General features: G+C 46.7%; 1 protein-coding gene across 1 annotated transcript in view; it reads left to right on the forward strand.

Moving 5' to 3' along the window:
- LOC140203588 (serine/threonine-protein phosphatase 2A 65 kDa regulatory subunit A beta isoform-like) overlaps positions 1 to 10,074 on the forward strand; it is a 47,998-nt gene extending 37,924 nt beyond the window's left edge. The window contains exons 14-16 of the mRNA XM_072269635.1: positions 5,165 to 5,307; positions 8,895 to 8,986; positions 10,050 to 10,074. Of these exons, the coding sequence (XP_072125736.1) occupies positions 5,165 to 5,307; positions 8,895 to 8,986; positions 10,050 to 10,066 (252 nt within the window). The 3' untranslated portion in view covers positions 10,067 to 10,074. The remainder of the gene's footprint in view (positions 1 to 5,164; positions 5,308 to 8,894; positions 8,987 to 10,049) is intronic.
- Positions 10,075 to 12,935: the final 2,861 nt, after the last annotated feature.

The raw sequence follows: 12,935 nt of genomic DNA on the forward strand, positions 1-12,935 counted from the left end.
GATCCGAAGTAACTTCACAAATTGGGTTCAAAGTTGATTTGCTGATCAGCTTTTGTGATTACCCCGTGGCGTACCACAGGAATCTGTGCTGGAACTCTCCTGTAAATGATTTGGATGTGGCTAGAAGTTTAGAAGATGACATAAAAATGTGAGCTTTGTCTTGCAGCATTAGTGCTAATGATGGTGAATTGGTTAGTTGGCAAACTAGGCAGAGCAATTGTACCTGGAACATAGAACGTTAAAGCACTGTGTTAAAGTGCTGTGCTGATCTTTTAACCTACTCTGAGATCAATCTAACTATTCCCTCCTACATAGCCCTCCATTTTTCTATCATCTGTGTGCCTATCTAAGAATTTGTCAAATGCCCCTAATGCATCTGCCTCTACCATCACGCCTGGCGGGGCATTCCACACACCCACCCACTCTGTGTGTGTGAAACAAAAATCTTACCTGTGTACCTTCCTCCAATCATCTCAAAATTATGCGTCTGGTATTGGCCATTTCTGCCTTGGGAAAAAGTCTCTGGCTGTCCACTCTATCCACACTTCTCATCCTCCTTCACCCCAAACAGAAAAAGCCCCAACTCACTCAACCTTTCCTCATAAGACACGCTCTCTAATGCAGGCAGCCTCCTGGCAAGTCTCCCCTGTGTCCCCTCTAGATATTCTCCATGCTTCCTATGACAAGAAGGAAGAAAAAGAAAATATTTAAAGAAAAACTGGATAGGTATATGGACAGGAAAGGAATGGAGGGTTATGGGCTGAGTGCAGGTCGGTGGGACTAGGTGAGAGTGGAGTTCGGCACGGACTAGAAGGGCCGAGATGGCCTGTTTCCGTGCTGTAATTGTTGTATGGTTCTACAAGTCACTTATAAATCAATAGCATCATAACATTTTAAGTAACATTTGGATATTAAACACACAGCACGTATTTTCCCCGCATGAGCATATAAAATCATTGCAACACACCAATATCGCTGATTCAGTGGGAGCCCTGGGCTTGTTTCCCTGCAACAAGACGGTCCTATCACGGGCTGATGGGAGTCAGCGATACTCGAAGGGGGTTCCTTATGTCCAGTCTTTTCCGCAATTTAGTTTTCGTTGCATTCATTGCAGAGATATGTTGGAAATGGAAGCACCGTTTTCAGTGTTTTCATGGCTATCTCAGGATATTTAGCCTTGACTTTGATCCAGAATGTCGCCAGAGATGTTATGTCAAACATACTTTTCAGCCCGCCGTCATTTGCAAGCTCGAGGAGCTGATCTTATTCCCATGCTGACATGGATGACGTGCGAGTAATGACCTCGCGTGTGTTCAAGCTGAACAGTGGGTGAGAGGGAATGAGGAAAGGTGCAGCGACTCCTATCGCCAAATCATGTCGTTTCCTCGCGGCCCGGTAGCACATGCTTTGTGGCTTGGTACTGGTCCGCAGCACGGTGGTTGGGGACTGCTGCGCTAGGGAAATTCTAAGCAGTTTCTAGAGTAGGTTACCTGGTCGGCACAACATTGTGGGCCGAAGGGCTTGTAATGTGCTGTGAATTTCTATGTTCGGAAACATGTGGTTAAACCTCCCAGCCCTCTCGTGCTTTCCCACTTATTTCTGCCTGCTCTGCTTACCGGACCTGCCTGTTTAGTTAGTTTGACATGGAATTCTGACTCAACACCTGCTACACTAGTATTCTGTGTCGCACCCCTGCTGCCTCACCAGCTTGAACCCTCCCAAAGTGCTCGAGCAAAGATATGGATAAAAGGGACGCACAGAGGCGGTTTCCAATAGTGCAAGAGTCTGGGACCAGAGGGCACAGCCTCAGAATAGAAGGACATCCCTTTAGAGCAGAGGTGAGGAGGAATTTCTTTAGCCACAGAGTACTGAATCTGTGGAATTCATTGCCACAGATGGCTTTGGAGGCCAAGTCATTGAGTATATTTAAAGTGGAGGTTGATAGATTCTTGATTTGTTAAGGGTGTGAAAGGATATGGGATGAGGCAGAAGAATGGGGTTGGGAGGAAAAATAAATCAGCCATGATGGAATGGCAGAGGGGACTCATAGAAACAAAGAAAACCTACAGCACAATACAGGCCCTTCGGCCCACAAAGCTGTGCTGAACATGTCCTTACCTGAGAACTAGCTCGGCTAACCAATACCCTCTATTTTTCTAAGCTCCATGTACCTATCCAAAAGTCTCTTAAAAGACTCTATCATATCTGGCTACACCACCGATGCCGGTAGCCCATTCCACACACTCACCACTCTCTGAGTAAAAAACTTACCCCTGACATTTCCTCTGTACCTACTCCCCAGCACCTTAAACCTGTGTCCTCTTGTGGCAACCATTTCAGACCTGGGAAAAAGGCTCTGACTTTCCACATGATCAATGCCTCTCATCATCTTACACACCTGTATCAGGTAACCTCTCATCCTCCATCGTTCCAAGGAGAAAAGGCAGAGTTCACTCAACCCATTCTCATAAGTCATGCTCCCCAATCCAGGCAACATCCTTGTAAATCTCCTCTGCACCCTTTCTATGGCTTCCACATTCTTCTTGTAGTGAGGCGACCACAGTACTACAAGTGGGGTCTGACCAGGGTCCTATATAGCTGCAACATTACCTCTCGGCTTCTAAATTCAGTTCCATGATTGATGAAGGCCAATACACCATATGCCTTCTTAACCACAGAGTCAACCTGCGCAGCAACTTTGAGCGTCCTATGGACTCGGACCCCAAGATCCCTCTGATCCTCCACACTGCCAAGAGTCATACCATTAATACTATATTCTGCCATCATATTTGACCTACCAAAATGAACCACTTCACACTTATCTGGGTTGAACTCCATCTGCCACTTCTCAGTGCAGTTTTGCCTGCCAAGGCCTTCTCATGGCCTCTTCTGGCTCTCCTAATTTCCTTCTTAAGCTCCTTCCTATTAGCCTTATAACCTTCTAGATCTTTAACATTGCCTAGCTCTCTGAACCTTTTGTAAGCTTTTCTTTTCTTCTTGACTAGATTTATTACAGCCTTTGTACACCACGGTTCCCGTACCCTACCGTAACGTCCTTGTCTCATCGGAATGTACCCATGCAGAGCTCCACACAAACATCCCCTGAACATTTGCCACATTTCGTCCATACTATTGCCTAAGAGCATCTGTTTCCAGTTTCCTGCCTGATAGCCTCATATTTCCCCTTGCTCCAATTAAACGTTTCCCTAACTTGTCTGCTCCTATCCCTCTCCAATGCTATGGTAAAGGAGATAGAATTATGATCACTATCTCCAAAATGCTCTCCCACTGAAAGACCTGACACCTGACCAGGTTCATTTCCCAACACCAGATCAAGTACAGCCTCTTCTCTTGTAGGCTTATCTACATATTGTGTCAAGAAACCTTCCTGAACACACCTAACAAATTCCACCCCATCTTAAACCCCTTGCTCTTGGGATACACCAATCGATATTTGGGAAATTAAAGCCTCCCATCATGACAACTCTGTTATTATTACACCTTGCCAGGATCTGTTTCCCTATCTGCTCCTCGCTATCCCTGTTACTATTGGGCAGCCTATGAAAAACACCCAGTAAAGTTATTGACCCCTTTCAGTTCCTAACCTCCACCCACAGAGACCCCGTAGACAATCCCTCCATGGCGTCCACCTTTCCTGCAGCTGTGACACTATCTCTGATCAACAGTGCCACGCCCCCAACTCTTTTGCCTCCCTCCCTGTCCTTTTTGAAACTTTTAAAACCCAGCAATTGAAGTAACCATTCCTGTCCCTGAGCCATCCAAGTCTCTAATGGCCACCACATCATATCTCCAAGTACTGATCCACGCTCTAAGCTCATCCGCTTTGTTCACAACACTCCTTGCGTTAAAATAGACACATCTCAAACCATCGGTCTGAGATCATCCTTTCTCTATCACCTGCCTATCCTCCCTCTCGCACTGTCTACAAGCTTTCTCTATTTGTGAGCCAACCCCCTCTTCCCTAGTCTCTTCAGTTCGGTTGCCACCCGCCAACCATTCTAGTTTAAACTCTCAGCAGCCTTAGCAAACCTCCCTACCAGGATATTGGTCCCCCTCAGATTGAAGTGCAACCCGTCCTTTCTGTACAGGGCACAACTGCCCCAAGAGAGGTCCCAATGATCCAGAAATCTGAATCCCTGCCCCCTGCTCCAATCCCTCAGCCACGCATTTATCCTCCACCTCATTAACCACTGACATCTCCTCTGTACCCACTCCCAAGCACCTTAAAACTATGCCCTCTCGTTCTAGCCATTTCAGCCCTGGGAAAAAGCCTCTGACTATCCACACAATCAATGCCTCTCATTATCTTGCTCACCTCTATCAGGTCACCTCTCATCCTCCGTCGCTGCAAAGAGAAAAGGCTGAGTTCACTCAACCTATTCTCATAAAGCATGCTCCACAATCCAGGCAACATCCTTGTAAATCTCCTCTGCACCCTTTCTATGGCTTCCAAGTCATTCCTGTAGTGAGGCGACCAGAACTGAGCACAGTACTCCTGGTGGGGTCTGACCAGGGTCCTATATAGCTGTAACATTACCTCTCGGCTCTTAAACTCAATCCCACGATTGATGAAGGCCAATGCACCATATGCCTCCTTAACCACAGAGTCAACCTGCATAGCAACTTTGAGTGTCCTATGGACTCAGACCCCAAGATTCCTCTGATCCTCCACAGTGCCAAGAGTCTGACCACTAATGCTATATTCTGCCATCATATTTGACTCGATAGCCGAATTCCGCTCTTGCGTCTTATAATCCTGGTTCTCTCTTGGCTCGGGTCACTTTGCCATGGAAGAGATCCCAGTGATGCTGTCTGCTCTGCACCCACACTTTGTACATTTCAGCCGTCCTGCCTTCCTGTTTCTAAACTCGCTCGTACATGGCAGAAGGGGTAGTCCAGCGATTACAATATACCAGCACTTTTTCTTTACAGCTTGTCTATTGATCTGTAAATCTCCGTTGCAGGACCTCATCTCTCTCCTTGCGGGTGATCATTGGTGCCAGTGTGGACTATGCCTTTTTATCATGGGGCAAAATACATTCTGAGCGTCGCACAAATCAGATCGATGATCTTTTCTTCAGTCTTGCTTCGTGAAGGTCGGGGCTGTGAATGAACATTTGCATTTTCTGCTGTTTTTTTTTAGGTGTTGTCTGAAGCCTGTGGCCAAGAAATCACAGCAAAGCACATGCTGCCGACGGTTCTCCAGATGGCAGGCGATCAGGTGGCAAACATTCGCTTCAACGTGGCTAAAACATTGCAGAAAATAGGACCGGTTTTAGATGCCAGGTAAGTATTTGAGTTGGGGCTTATAACCCGGCCTGTGGAGAATGTTTCACCTCCAGTTTGGAATGGAAATTGAGACGCCACTGTGGTGGCATTTAGTGATGGAGTCGCACCGTCTTTTGTACCCACAGGTCCAATCCGGCCAAGACCACCGTCTCCGCCGGTCCCATCGTCCCAGGTTCTCAACCTGGGGTTCATGGACCCCTAGCGTAATGATCCATGGCACCAAAATAGTTGTGCACCCTTGCTCTAAACCTTTCCTGCCCGCGTACCTGTGCTTATTGAAGTTGTTAATGTGCCTGCCTCAACCAGTTCCTCTGGCAGCTCATTCCATGTACTGCATGGGGGAGGGGCATAAACTTAACCCTCGGGCCTCCCCCTCCCCTGTGGTGTTTGCCTCACTTTCCTGCTTGACCTTGATCCTTTGGTACCCTTAAACGATCTTCTTCTCTATCCAGAGGTTAAGGCCATAAGACACAGGAGCAGAACCAGGCCGTTCGGCCCATCGATAATGCACGGCCATTCTATCATGGCTGATTTATTATTCCCCTCAACCCCACTCGCCTGCCTTCTCCCCTTTTTTTTTAAAGAAAGGACATCCTTACCAAGAACATTTAGTGGCCCGTTGCTACCTTCCAAATTACCTGTTTAAGGTCTCTCCACTGCCTTTGTATTCCAAGGACCTCATTTTACTACAGCTTTCCCAAGCAATGCGCAATATTCCTTTTTGTAAGGTTGTAAGACTGACCTTGCACACTTGGTCTCTCATCACCCACGCTACCTGAGGAACTCCAATCAACTGGCCTTTTAAAAGGGTCCCCCGTGTCGGAGGCGTTGTTTGCCCCTCGAGCAGCTGCTTCCCAGTTTACCTTCTCCTGTTCCTGCCTAACACCGTTGCAATTAGCCCTTCTGCACCTCAGCACCTTCACCCAAGGATCAGTTTTAATCTGTAACCATCTTAAAACTGAGGGAATTACAATTATGGCTGAAAATTTGATCATCTGCCCGGCTCATTTCCTCGTAAGCTGTGTTACGTCGCCATGCCAACTTGGAGTGTCTGCATACTGTCTGGTGTAACCCTCCTAGACACAGTTATCAATTTTGACCCATTGAAGCCTCTGGCGCTCAGGAAGTTCCATTCAGTACTGGAGAAGTTGAAATCAGCCACTCAGTGACCCTATTTTTAAGTCTTTCCGTGACTGGGGTTGAGGGGGATAATGAATTGGCGGTGATGGAATAGCAGAGTAGACTCGATGGGCTGAATGGCCTGATTTTGCTCCTGTGTGGTCATACCTTTTGGTCGTATCTGCCTGTATATCTGTTCCCCAGCTCCCAGTGGCCTTTTGGGAGCCTAACACAGTAATTAAACCATTTTGTTCGTGTGTCATGCAATATATGTCGTCTGCATGGACTTCTGTGAGACCTTTGACAGGATCCTGCACGGGAGGCTGCTCCTTATTGTTAAAACTTCTGGCAAGCTGGCAACGTGGATTAAAAGTTGGCTGAGGATGGTGGAGGGTGTTTCAAGCAAAGCTTGGGTTCTGGATTTCGTCAGTTGAACTGTATAGAAGCATGCCCTCTTGTCCATTACATCTATACTGACAATCACTCCTTGCTATAGTAAACCCACTCAGCCACACTAACTCCACATCCCTCTGTCTTGCTCACTGAACCTGTAGAACAGGCCCGTTGGCCCACAATGTTGTGCCAAACTAATTCTTCCTTTTCAGTCCGGACGAAGGGTCTGGGCCCGAAACGTCACCTGTTTATTCATTTCCATAGGTGCTACCTGACCTGCTGAGGTCCTCCAGCATTTTGTGTGTGTTGCTCTGGGTTTCCAACACCTGCAGACTTTATAAATAAAGCAGCGCCTAATTGAACCGTGTCCTTTTGCCCGCACGTGGCCGATATCCTCCATTCTCCGCACGTTCATTTGCCTGTCTAACAGTGTCTTAAATACTTCAATGCTCACACAAAATGCTGGAGGAACTCAGCAGGTCAGGCAGCGTCCATGGAAATGAATAACCAGTCGACGTTTCAGACTGTGACCCTTCTTTGGATCGTAAACACTTGTTTCATACCTGCATCCAGTTCCACCAGACCTGTCGGTGTGTTCCAGGTACTCAAATCCTCAGCACATCCTTGAGCTGTTCTCTTCTGGCTCTTACATCTCAACTGTGAGCCGTCTGTCTTTGCCTCAGAATTTTGTAAACTTCTATCAGCTCGTCCCTCCCTCAGACTCCGTCACTCTGGAGAAAGCAACCTCTCCGGTAACATCTGCAGTACCAGCCAGCATGTCATCTGTACCTTTTTCAGACCCTTTAAACGGGAGACCAGAGCTGAATTCAGTACTTCAAATGTGACCGAACCAGAGGTTTCTCACAGGCAACGTCCTGTAAACACCTTCTGTACCTTCTCTAAAATCTCCACCCCTTTAAAGGGGAGGCCAGAACTGAATTCAGTACTCCAAATGTGACATAAGCAGAGGTTTCTCACAGGCAACGTCCTGTAAACATCTTCTGTACCTTCTCCAAAGTCTCCACACCCTTTAAAGGGCTGACCAGAGCTGAATTCAGGACTCCAAACGTGACCTAACCAGACGTTTATCAAGAGACTGTCCAGGTTTTGTTCCTGCCTGCACCACCACCACCACCTCCTTTGGCAGCTCAGCTACCAACTCCTGCATGAAAAGGTTACTCCTCCAATCTTCTTTAATACATTTTCCCTCTCCTTCAACCACTGATGGATAAATCCTGGTTAGAAGTGAAAATCGCACAGTGAGATTTCAGTTAACGCCACCATCATCATCATCATCATCATGTGACGTGGGCGATCGTGGTCTCTCCATGGCCACGGCTGTTCTTGGCAAATTATCCTGCAGAACTGGTTTGTGCCATTGACGCCTTCTGGGCCGTGTGTGTCTTTACAAGACGAGGTGACCCCCCCCACCCCCCGGCCATTATCAGTGCTCTTCAGAGATTGTCTGCCCGGCGTCAGTGGTCGCACAACCAGGACTTGTGATCTGCACCGGCTGCACACATGACCGTCCACCATCTGCTTCCACGGCATCGCGTGACCCTGATCAGGTGGGGGGTCTTAAGCAGGTGTTGCACCTTGCCCAAGGGTGACCTGCAGGCCTGCAGAGGGAAGGAGCGCCCTACACCTCCTTTGGTAGCGACGTATCTCCACCCCGCCAACCCGTCCGGTGAACGATTTTTGTGAAATTGTGCGTTTGTGATTTGATTGGAATTTGTGTGGAAAGCAATAACAGATGGATTGTATTAAAAGGAAGTTTATGCATTCAGTGCCCCCTCTCTTCAACGGCATAAAAATGCGGCATCCAAATTATTCTCCTTTTGCATCCACTAACCTAAATGAGCTCAGCTGCAGTTTGTGACCGTAGTCTGCTAGTTGAGCTCTGACCCGTATCTGGCCAGTAAATGATCAGTTGTGGTAGTGGGAGCCTGCGTGAGAGGCAGAAAGAGGAGATTTTAATCTGGGTAATATCCAGTATCGCTTTAGATTTAAGTGAATGTGCTGCTGTCTTCTTTTGAAGGTCACAGGTACTAAAAATTGCTTTTAAATCACAGCACTTTACAGAACAAGTTCAAACCAATACTGGAGAAATTGGGTCAGGACCAAGATATGGACGTAAAGTACTTTGCGCAGGAAGCCATGACTGGTAAGTTGTGGCTTTGGACCCAGCTCGGTACGAGCATAAGCATTCTCCCTTCAAGCAGTTGTGGCCTGCATTGTCCCAGAGTCTGTCACTGGGTCTCTGAAGATGAGCACAAGACAAGATGGGTGTCTGCTGGGTTCCTGCTGTGGGGGCACTGATGGTAGAAAAGGCTCTTTAAGCTAAAGATGTGTGCTTTGTAATCTGCACGTGTAACGAGTGAGGGTCGGGGAAAAACATGCAGTCCTCAGCACGTTCATTAAAGGGGATAAAACACAAATTATGGATTCAAAACTCTGAACCAGCAAGAGGGTTATTCGAGCTGCTGGAACAATGCTGTGATATTTGGAACTGTTTCCAGTTAAAGGGATTTACGAATTGTTCAGAATTATAAACCTTGTTATAGAGCCAAGCATGAAGTTCTCAGTTCTGTCTCTTACTTGCCTCCCTGTTTCTGTCAGCTGAATATTTTAAGAACCAATCCAGAGTTTTGAGTACAATCCTCAGTAAAGAGTTCTGTGTTTATATTAGGTGATTTTTAGGGTTTAGGAACGGGTGTTAAAATCTAGTGCCAGACATCCCACCCTGCAAAACCTCATTTCAGGGAGGTAGCAGTACGATATGGAGAGCAAGCTGTTGCCCCATGTAGCAAGCTCCCCGTCTGCACGCACCCAAAGGAACGGCAGATTGAGTTTGGTACCAGGAGCACCACAGGAGTTGTCATTCAGCGTAGGACTGCCTTAGGGACTCCAGCTCCGGGTTTACTCCCGAAGCCTTCCCTGTGAGTGGGTACAGCCGCAAGGCAGCAGAGGTTTGAGATCAGAATTTTCCTTCTCCTAGATGAGCTGACGAGTCCCATCTCCCCGAATAGGTCTTGAAGCAACAGGAATTAAGAGTTGGCAATGTATGAATTCACTTGCAATATTTTAGAAATGACATACTCCATCGCTAGAATTCCCACAAGTTGTCGTCATAGCTTACAGATAGATGCGTGTTCTGATTATCTTCAGAAACGTTCCCATTTTGTCTCCTTTTAATATCTAATCTGCATGTTTTCCTTCTTATCTAGTGCTTGCCTTATCGTAGAAAGGAGTGAAGAAACGGCCCTCCAGACTTGCAACGAGATCTGCCGCTGACATCTTTGAAAACCTTCTTCACTCTCTCTTTGTACCGTATAGGAAAAATGAAAGTTACGTCACATCCGGAGTTTCTCCAGTTGCCGGACGATTTCCCTCCACGCCTCTGACATAGTGGGGAACCGCGTACGAGGCAAGTTACAGCAGTGGTTTGCCATTGCCTTCTGCCGGGTGAGTTTCCAAAGAGATCACCAGCTCGTAACCCAGCATGGATGGAAAGCGTGCAGGGGAGCCGGCTGGATTCAAACTCGGGGTGACGCCACTACAGCATCAGCCGGGTCAGCCTACTGTATAATATGGGGACTACTTTATGTTGTAGTAACACGTCGTTGCATGCGCTATTAGGCGCACATTGATACGTATGTGTGTGTTCTGCATCATTTTCTACTGGTAAAGAACCACGAAACTTCGCTCCTGTCTCCAGCATTTTTATTAATAGCATTGTTGTGTAGCCAGGCCACACACACAACACTCTTTAAAGAATTACCCCTGGAAATGTAAATGTCTCGTACGTAGTGTCACTGGATTTTAGCTGCCTTGTAGATTCTAGTCTGCAGTCTTTCTGCTGTCTCAATTTAGCTTGAGATATCAAGCTGTCTACTCCCCCTATTTATTTTCATTGACTGTAGTGTACCCAGTGGCATTGTGTATCCGATGGGTTTAACTGTTAACAAGGATGTGAGGTTATTAGCTTTGCTGCTCTGTCGACAGTCACTTGTATCCAGTATGCCTCCTCCTCCTTTCCCAAAACACCTTCGCTTGTATTCCCAGCATCCAGTGGCAAATGCTTGAATTAAAACTGAAGATGTTGTCCAATCTGAAACTGTTCTCGGATGGGGTGGCAGAGGAGGGGCCCAGTGAGGGGCCCACGTTGGATGGGCCTTGGCTTGGGGAAGTGGTCCACATTAATGGGTCCTGACCCTGATGTAGGAGAGGGTTTCGCATTTGATGGGGCCTGGTGAAGGGGTGGGGCCCACATTTAATGGGGCCTCATGTGTCTGCACTGCATTGTCCCCACGTTGCTGAATGATGTGCTCTAAGTTTTGACCTACCTTAATTTCCCTTTTAATCGTTTTTAACATTAAAAGAAAGAGTGCCCGTTAGACAGTTATTGAAATGACTTTCAATGCCGACCTCATTATTCCAGTGACTTGAACAGCAGTGCCAGTGGATGCTGTGATTACCTGATGGTTTGGTTAGGCAGCCATTGCTTCTGTACGTATTAGTTAAAGTAGATTTTTCAATAGCTAAGCTTCTCTTCCCGACCAGAATTACACAATATTGTATCATTCCAGTGGTCTAGTCACATTTGGGATGCCATTTCAATATTGCAAATCACGTAATTTAATCTCTGTTAGCTTTTTGAATGATCTTAGAGATTGTGTTAGGCACGTTTAACCTGTTACCAGTGGATGTCTTTCTCCTAATTTGTATATTACATCATTCTTTTGACTGCTTTCCCTAATAAAGTGTATTAAGGTAAACGCTGCTTCGTGTTGCACACCAGAGAGGTGCAGGATTTACCGCCTTGCGACTTTTGCGGAGCAGAAACATGTAAAAAGCATGTCATGTGTTTCGTTTCCTTTTAATTTTTTCCTTCTGTTAAATTTCTTTTTGAGGTAGCTTTCTGTGCTGTTCAGCTGGTTTTAGACCAAAGTCTTGCACACAAATCAGAGTTAGTCACTGAAGATTTAGTCAACGTAGAGAGACAAGTACAGCAGGGGAACAGGCCCTTCACCTCTTCTCTCTGGCATCTTCTCTCTTCATCTCTTCCTAACAAAAGCCCCAAGCCCAACCTCAGTGTCCCTCACCAGAGAAACCTCCCCTTAATCATAAGGCTATAAGATGGAGGAGCAGAAGTAGGCCCATCAGCCCATCGAGTCTGCTCTGCCATCCAATTCTTCCAGTCATCCCCATTCCCCTTGCCTCTTCATGATGCCCTGGCTAGTCAAGAACCTATCTATCTCTGCCTTAAATACACCCAATGATTTGGCCTCCACAGCCGCTCGTGGCAAGAAATTCCACAAATTTACCACCGTCTGACTAAAGAAATTTCTCCACATCTGTCTTCTAAATGGATGTCCTTCAATCTTGAAGTCGTGCCCTCTTGTCCTAGACTCCCTGACCATGGGAAATAACTTTATCATATCTAATCTGTTCAGGCCTTTTAACATTTGGAATGTTTCTATGAGATCCCCCTCCCCTCATTCTCCTGAACTGCAGGGAATACAGCCCAAGAGCTGCCAGACATGCCTCATACGGTAACCCTTTAATTCCTGGAATCATTCTCGTGAATCTTCTCTGAACCCTCTCCAATGTCAGTATATTCTTTCTAAAATAATGAGCCCAAAGCTGCACACAATACTCCAAGTGTGGTGACACGAGTGCCTTATAGAGCCCCAACATGACATCCCTGCTCTTTTATTCTATACCTCCAGGAATGAATACCAACATTGCATTCGTCGCGTTCACCACCAACTCAACCTGGAGGTTAACCTTTAGGCTATCCTGCACAAGGACCCCCAAGTCCCTTTGCATCTCTGCATTTTGAATTATCTCCCCATCTAAATAATAGTCAGCCTGTTTATTTCTTCCACCCAAGTGCATGGCCATACACTTTCCAACATTGTATTTCACTTGCCACTTCTCTGCCCATTCCCCTGAACTGTCCAAGTCTCTCTGCAGGCTCTCTATTTCCTTCACCTGTCTTGGTATTATCGGCAAACTTAGCCACAAATCCATTAATCCCATGGTCCAAATTATTGATGTACATTGTAAAAAGCAGCAGTCCCAACACTGACCCGTGGAACTCCACTGGT

Source organism: Mobula birostris, chromosome 10, assembly GCF_030028105.1.
Source record: "Mobula birostris isolate sMobBir1 chromosome 10, sMobBir1.hap1, whole genome shotgun sequence".
NCBI lineage: Eukaryota > Metazoa > Chordata > Chondrichthyes > Myliobatiformes > Myliobatidae > Mobula > Mobula birostris.